General features: G+C 38.1%; 1 protein-coding gene across 2 annotated transcripts; it reads left to right on the top strand.

The window, feature by feature from the left end:
- Positions 1-437: 437 nt before the first annotated feature.
- On the top strand, positions 438-4,358 carry LOC105047269 (nudix hydrolase 15, mitochondrial). 2 transcript variants are annotated; one of them, XR_832414.4, is made up of 5 exons: positions 438-848; positions 980-1,122; positions 3,387-3,506; positions 3,592-3,883; positions 4,052-4,358. XR_832414.4 is itself a non-coding variant. In XM_010926126.4 (4 exons), the coding sequence occupies exons 1-4, from the start codon at positions 509-511 to the stop codon at positions 3,814-3,816; spliced, it is 828 nt and encodes a 275-aa protein (XP_010924428.1). In that variant the 5' UTR covers positions 438-508; the 3' UTR covers positions 3,817-4,358. The 2 variants fall into 2 exon arrangements, 1 of the variants encoding a protein (XP_010924428.1); XM_010926126.4 differs by having other exon boundaries at positions 3,592-4,358.
- The last annotated feature ends 3,666 nt before the right edge of the window (positions 4,359-8,024 follow it).

Genomic DNA, 8,024 nt, shown 5'->3' with positions numbered 1-8,024 from the left:
ATCGGTGTAGGGATGAAGAGAATAAATAGTCGTTGCCCTTTTAGTCGTACTTAGCCGATGAGGAGGTGAAGAGGAAAGATAGTCAACCGGACGACGAAGATCTACCCCAACAAGTTTTTTTTTTTTTTTTTGAGATCTAAATATAAATAGATCAAAATTCAGGAAATACTACGGTAATTTTCTCTCATACATACATTAACCCTAACCATCGACCTATTTCCCTTCAGATCTTGTAACAAATCGACAGTCCTCGGCTTCTTCCGCCGAACCTGGGCCATATCGGGTACGAGAAATTATTGCCTGGACCAGGTCCAAGTGGACCAAGGAAAATCTCGTAGCACATGCACGGTAGATAACGCGTAATCGGGAATTGGTGAAATACCACCGTGGGATTTGGCATGGTCCATTGAACTTGGTGCAATTAATAATTAGAGATCGGAAACCGCCCGATGCCACTCAGGGACAGGACACGGTAGTCGTACAGTACTAGCGCTGAGGTGGGGCTTCCATGGCGGCCGCGATGAAGGCAGAGGCCGACCCAGTTCGGGATCCCATGACTTCGGGCCCCAGGCTCGATGACCTCGTCCACCGGCTTCGCCTCTACGTGCCGCCCTCCTTCCCGGACGAGGTCGAAGAGGACGAGGTGGGCGATTGTGTCGGCGATGGCATGGACGAGAGGGGGAAGGTAGTCTCACAGACCGGTTTGGCGGACTCCGCCGCCGTCGTCCCCCGGTTGGAGAGGTTCCGCCCCAAGAGGGCGGCCGTCCTCGTTTGCCTCTTCGAGGGGGAGCTTGGTGATCTTCGTGTCATCCTCACCAAGCGCTCCTCCAAACTCTCCACCCACTCTGGTTTGCTCGATCGCGCTCTCTCTCGCTTCTTTCTTTCCATTCGAGATTTTTAGGGAAAAAAAGTGAAGGAATTTTGCAAAAGGTTGGATTTTTCCTGGTAAAGGTGTTGCCTTTTTGGCTTTTGGGCGCAGGTGAGGTGTCGTTGCCGGGGGGAAAGGCGGATGAGGGCGACGCGGATGATCAAGAGACGGCGTTGAGAGAAGCCAAAGAAGAGATTGGACTGGATCCTTCTCTGATCACAGTCGTTACCGTTCTGGAACCCTTCCTGTCCCGGGTAATTATGCTTCAATATCACAATCTAAAGCCCTTTTTGTTCTTCTTTTGTTTTTTTGTGTGCATTGAAGTATGGGATTCTCAGTGATTCTTATTGTGCATCTGCATTCAAACAAAGTTGGAATCTCGTGTTATAATGGCTTGCAATCCTGGATAAATCTAATTTTTTTGTTTGTTTATTGAACTAGATAATTCTGATTTAATTCTTATTTGATTTAGAATTTATGGTTGTTTAATTATCGGCCACCATTTCCTTCTTCTTTTTTGACTGTGAAGAATGAATTACTGATTCGCATTAGTTAGTCTTGATGTGCTTGCTATTGTCGAGAAGCCCCATGGACTGGAGCTGCATTCATGCTGGTTGTGTTAGTGTTATGTTTTTGGCCTAAAATTGTTTCACTGTTCCTCTATGCCACCAATTGGTTTTAGTGGTTGTGCTTGCAAATGTCGAAGTTTGGGCTTGTAGTATGGATACTATTGCAGTGAGGCTTGTAATAACCAGCAGAAAGATGGTATCTTGTTAGAGCCGATGAATGAGGCGCACACTGTTTGCCAAGGATTTCCTCTATAACTACTAACTTTGCATCTGTGATAAACTCCTGAGGTATGGACAAATGGAGAAACACTGAATATGTGGTTCCATTTGATCCATTCCTGGGATCAAGCTTCTTTTCTTTTCTTGTTTGTCTTCCTGACAGGCAGAACAAGCATATGTATGTTTCCTCCTGCCAAAAACTGTTTCCGAAACAGTACCAGAGTTGCATTTTGTTGTGGGATAATAACAGAATGCGGAATTACCGGTCTTTTTTAGGGGGCGAAGGCGTTCATAAGAGAATTTATCCTGAATAAAACTGCCTTTTCCAATTTGTTTTGGTATGTTCTGCCGATTACTGCAACCTTATTCTGGATAAGAGGAAGTTCGAGGAGGGTCAATTGTGGGGTTTCCAGTTTTTATTTTCTCACTAGTTGCATCAAGTCTGGCTACAGATGTGATGCAAAGATGGTAGAATAGAGTTAATTCTCTGTTCCTCCTTTTTTTCAATTCCAGCTTATTCTTCAATTTTTACTTCCCTGAAATAAGGTGTTAGACTTTAACATTTTCATCAATCTCATATAGATTCTGGTTTTCAGTGAATAAGTTTTAGTCAGTTTCTTTTATTTACAAATGCTACAAACAGATTACTTTTCCAGAAAAAAAATGATTTATTCTAACCCCAAAACTTAAGGTATTAGGTGCATGGGCCCATGGGTCTCTGAGACCAACAAACATTGGCATGAGAAAGCCTACTAGATAAAAAATTGTAGTCATATCTTTTCAAAGCCCTAATAACTGGCCTTCTCCATTCCTATCGTGCAAGTTAGTCTCTCTTAACATCACGATAAACAATTTTTAAGGTGATTGCAGAAATAGGCTGACCATGTTGGATATGGAATTAGGCATGCATCTGCCTTTGAAGAAGTCTCGTCTGATAAACATTGTTGCTGACATTTTGCCAGCACTCGTTATGTGGAACTCATCTGAACCAACAGGAAATACTTGCCAATGTTTCATACATTTCTAATTTATCCATCATACGTGTCTATGAGTTCCTTCAGTCTCCTTTCCATTTTATTGATGATTAGTTCATTCTTTGATGAGTGAATTATAAGAATCTCCTTCTATCACAAGAAAAAGGGCACACAAAAACCTTTCTTTTTTTTTTGTTTGTTGGGGGGGAGGGGGGAGGGGGGGGGGGGGGAGATGCTGGTTAAATTTGTGGATTCGATGCTACTTTATTCTGCCTTCAAAGTTTTATGTTTGTTATGCAGTTTATTGTTGTTAGATTAATGATTTTTGAGATGTATCATAGCTGATTGCAACATGGTAAACTGGTCTTTCATAGTTTATGCAATAATCTCTGACAAGTTTGAGCAATAGCACCCCCACCTCCCCACACAACAGCGCCCCCCCAAAAAAAAAGAACACAAAAGACAAATTATTCTGAGTATAAAATATGTAATTTTATTATGTCATAATACAGCATTTACATGGATGGATTTTTCGTCCTCACACTGAGGTTGCACTCTAATGGATACCTTATGATTCTTTGGTGCATAGCTTAACATTCAGATGACTTGTATGGCTCTCGCCCCCTGGTGTTGTCAATGGCTTGATGTTATAAGAGCCCTTAAAAGAGCTAAAACATTACTCATTTAATTCTTCTGAAGTTTACCTGTTATCATCTTCTGTGGCAAGCAAGCTGATTTGTTGTTTACTCACTATAGCATCTTCTCAGAGTAGTTCCTGTTGTTGGCATACTTTCTGATAACCAAGCATTCAAGCCTGTTGCTAATGCTGATGAGGTGGAAGCAATATTTGATGCACCCTTAGAGATGTTTCTCAAGGTCTAATCTGATATCAGAGTTTTGTTCTAGATTAGTCTTAACCGATTCCTTTTGCTCCATAAGATTCATTTCATAGTGGACACAGGATGAAAACCGGAGGTCTGAGGAGCGGGAATGGATGGGGGAGAAGTTTCTGGTCCATTACTTCAACTTCAGTACAGAAAACAAGAATTTTGTTATTTGGGGTTTAACTGCAACTATGTTGATTCATGCTGCATCAATCATTTATCAGCGGCCACCTTCTTTCCCTGAGCAAAAGCCCAGGTACAGAGTCCCCCGCTATATAAAGGGGACCTGTATAATGCCATGAACTCTCAGATTCATATTAACTTATGTCCGCAAGTTGTTTGCGGATGTTTGTTATGACACTGTGGAAGGTAATAATGGCTCATCAATAGCATCAGGATAGTGTAATTCTTCAATTAATGGTGCTGTCTGGATGTTTTTCTATTAGTGCATCAGAAAACTGTGAGGTCGCCTGGCTTCATATCTGGTATAAAGGATGCTCAGAGAGTTTTGTTGTTTAAAACATGTCCCACGGACAGGTCTTGCAGCTGGCTTCCCTGAGTCTTGTGCCCTGGCAGGCTTACTACCAGTCCAAGATGGATGGACCTAATGCCAACTACACCCTCAAGTATAGCAACTTTTACTTCAATCTGTTTGAAATGTTTCAGACGCACTGCTTGAAGGACCAGCTTTGTGGACTATTCCAGTGCCAATAACTTCACAAACTATACAATGTATTCTGCTATACTGCTAAAAAAAATTACAGTCGTTAATGTATACATGGTTTATGGAATTGTACATTGAATCCTTCTTGCATCACCTCATATTATTCAGATGGATCCATTAGGTTGGATGTAATATTTCTTTTGGAGATGCCATGAAAGTTAATGGTGATATTGTTGTATAACATTCAATTCTTGAGGAAAAAAGAAAAAAAAAAAAAAAAAAGAGAAGGAAACGAACTTGCAAAACTTTTAAGGGTTAGAAGGCGGCTAAAATTCCTATTTTTGGCTGACGCACTTCTGAGGTGGTATTAACCAAATTATGAGGTGCAGTAACACTTTCTCTCTTGGCTTGAAGGTCCCTGCTTGATCCCTAGGTAAGGAGACTTTCTTTCTCCCCATCTCTTCTTCCTTGTAGCTGACATGCTTACTCCAATATTTTTAGAAGGCAAGCTGCAAGTGTCGTCACAGGACTCAAACCAAGGGCCTCCTGATGATAGAACTTGTTTACTCCAATTTACAGGCGGCACCCTTCTCTTCTGCAAAGTCTTCACTCACCAACTTTTACTGCTACGAAATTCTATCCATTTGCTTTTGAGCTGATGTTCGGGCTCGATATCAACAATTCTAAATCTACATTGGTTTTTCTAAGTGATAATTTGATACAAGGCAAGATCCTTGCAAACATAATGCATTGCAAAATGATGAAACTGCCCTTATCTAGATCACAACATTTGCTACCTCTCTGCATGTCACTATTTAAGTCACCATCCTGGCTCATCACGAATATTGACGGTATCCACCAATCGTTTTTCCAGAAGGGTTCTGGTGAGACATCCAGGTGGCTTTTGCTTGGTCAAATTGGCATACTTGCTGTATGCCAAAGCATGAAAAGAGCCCGGGGATAAAAGACCTCAATCCTACGAATCTCACTTGGCAAATGGAGATGGTGACTACTCTCTACCCCTAGGCAAAATATTATCCGATGACTGCTTATCTCCACATCGCCAAGCTTAAATTGTGCCATTTTCACTTCTCTAGAAATCTGTCATTCAATGCACTCGATAGATTTCTTTGCAGCATCAAAATCTACCCAAGAAATGGAAAAGGCAACGGATTTCCTGGTGATGATAAACATATTTGAATCAAATTTTCATGCGTGGTAGATCGGATCTCCATAACTAATCCTTCTTTTCTTTCTAAGTTAGAAAGATATTGCACTTCTATCATAAGAAAATATTCTTTATCTTGTCTGATGAGGTAGTCATAATAATTTTATGTTGCTTATCATATCATGGTGAAAGTTTGTGGCCAGCTGTTTGTCTTACTTCATTTATGAAATGCATTTTGAGATGTTTTTCCTTTTCCTAAAAACAAAATTTCCCCTCTGTTAACTTTGTTATACTTTTTTACTACTCTATAAATTTCTTTCAGATATTTCCAAATAAAGACCCAGACAAAGCTAAAGCAAACAAATCTCTTGAGGTTTCCTTTGCCCCATTTGAAAAGCTGAGAGCAAGACTTCTTTGTGGTTGCTTATTGTATGGGCACTGTGTTGTGCTTCCAGGGACACCCAGAAAGAGCATCCTTACGGCCTCAACAGTGGTTTTGTAAACACTTCCAAGAGTCCGTTTGGTTGGACGTGTTATGAGATAATCTAATGATTTATAAGAATTATTTATTTAAAAAAATAATTATAAAAAAATAATTTTTATTATATTTAGTTAATAGAAAAATTACTTCAAAAAATAATACTGAAAAAAGATTATTACGTTTGATTGAAAATAATCCTGTATAAAAATATGATAAAATTTACAAATATACCCTTCAACATAAAATAATTTTTTTAATATTAAGATAGTACTGTCATCTTTAATTATTTTTATATAATGACTATAATTATTATATAGCTATTTACATAATGTTATTTTCATCTTAATTTTTTTTACAAAAATTTTTTATTGAATGAATTTAAAAAGACATCAGAACAAATTTAAGGATTATATATGTAGTTTTATCGAAGATATTTTTGTCAAGTATAGATTACTATCATTCAAAAATTTATTAAATACCAATCCTTTGTGGTATTTATTTTACTTTCTCTTCGAAAAATAAATATGGGGCCATCAATTTTTTAATCATCTCTCTTCTTTTTTTTCATATTAAATATGATAATCTAATGTAAGATTTATTTTTCTATAATGTATTATCTTCAACCAAACAAACCCTAAAGATGTCAAGGAGGCCGTGTCGGTTCAAATCAGATGGAAGTGAGTTTTTCACGTTCCAACCACAGCGCTGCCTGGCCCCAGTTTCCTGTGTAAGCTATCATTAATTAACCCTGCGCTGAGCCGCGATTTTGCGGACCAAGTATTCGGCTTCAGTAACCAAGGAGGTGTCTATTGATCGGAATTCTACATGAATTAGGAGAAAAAAAAGAACAAAAAAAAAAAAAAAAACAATAGAGGAGACAAAGTATCGTAAATAGATTTAAGAATGATACGGTGTTATTATCAGATTGCATTCTTTTTTAAAACAGAAAATTTTGCTAAAATGAGGTATCTCAAGTAACCCTATGGAGTCAAAAATATGAGTGATGGATTGTGAGATGATACTACATATATTAGAGAAAATATGGAAAATATGACAAACACAAGGGTTAAAAAAATTAACAAAAGATTCTAAAGGCTTCGTGGTAGAACCAGAGATTGCTAGTACCGCGAAGGCTAAAACACCAACATAGGGGGAAAAGATGAAATGGATGTCTCACACAAACTCAACCACTAACCATAAGCCCAACATTTTACAATGTGAAGGACATTTGGAATTATGAAAAAAATAGAGAAGTTTTATTATAAATTCAAAAAAGAACAGATGCCTTATAATATATAAATTAATTAAAACATGTCTGCACAAACTAGCACCTGGAAAAAAAATGGAAAGCATAAAACTGACCTTAAATAACAAGATTGTGAGCTCTGTTTTATTTTTATTTTTTTTTGGAAGTAAAATCCCATTTGGGAAATCACATCATCTTTCATCCTCAATGAGCTATTCTAGATCGTAGATAAGGATGGATAAAAACTTTGGAAATTATTGATAATATTGTTGGTTGTTGCGAATGCTTTATGTTTCCACCCCACAGAGTCAAGACATGACCTAATTTTCCCATTACAATAATGAGCATTAACGGTACATTTAGCAAGACTGAGGGACAGGAGCTGACTAAAGGCATCCACGGACAAACGAAAGTGAGCATGTTTTTTATTAATTTATTAGAATAAGTAAGTGGGCTCGGCGAGTTATGCTCTTATCCACTGTTGTATAAAATAATAATGATAGCATCTCAAAATAAAATGGTCGTGAAGATTCTGATTAGACCCGATTCTCTTTACAAAAGGCTTATTAGTGGATCATTCCCCAATTCTGTCAACGGTACGCAATGGTCAAACAAATCACCGACCAAATGATGGGATCACTCGGTGGTCATGACTGACATCAGTAATGACCAAACTCAGAAAGCAAAGACAACAATTTTTTCACTCAGAAAAGAAGAACATTTATCAAATATGCTACATTTGATGCTAGGGTTAGCTTTGTACATTTTTTTTTCAACTGTTGGAAGTTCCTGACAATTTTGATGGCAGTGTTCCAAATAGAGATGATCCTAGAGGAGCTAGCTTCATTATTAGAAACGCTAATGGTGCGCTAGTGACATCATATGGTATAAGATTATTTGAAATTACGATACTTATGACGGAGTTGCATGTTGTTTGGAAAGTTTTAATAT

This window comes from Elaeis guineensis, chromosome 6 (genome assembly GCF_000442705.2).
Source record: "Elaeis guineensis isolate ETL-2024a chromosome 6, EG11, whole genome shotgun sequence".
NCBI classification, from domain to species: Eukaryota; Viridiplantae; Streptophyta; class Magnoliopsida; order Arecales; family Arecaceae; genus Elaeis; species Elaeis guineensis.
This window is presented reverse-complemented; position numbering and strand designations above follow the sequence as displayed.

Excerpts from the sequence above, each read along its gene's own strand:
- LOC105047269 (XM_010926126.4), top strand. The coding sequence starts at position 509 with ATGGCGGCCGCGATGAAGGCAGAGGCCGACCCAGTTCGGGATCCCATG. Across the intron at positions 849-979 it reads CAAACTCTCCACCCACTCTG|GTGAGGTGTCGTTGCCGGGG; the intron begins GTTTGCTCGATC and ends TTTTGGGCGCAG. Across the intron at positions 1,123-3,386 it reads TGGAACCCTTCCTGTCCCGG|CATCTTCTCAGAGTAGTTCC; the intron begins GTAATTATGCTT and ends TACTCACTATAG.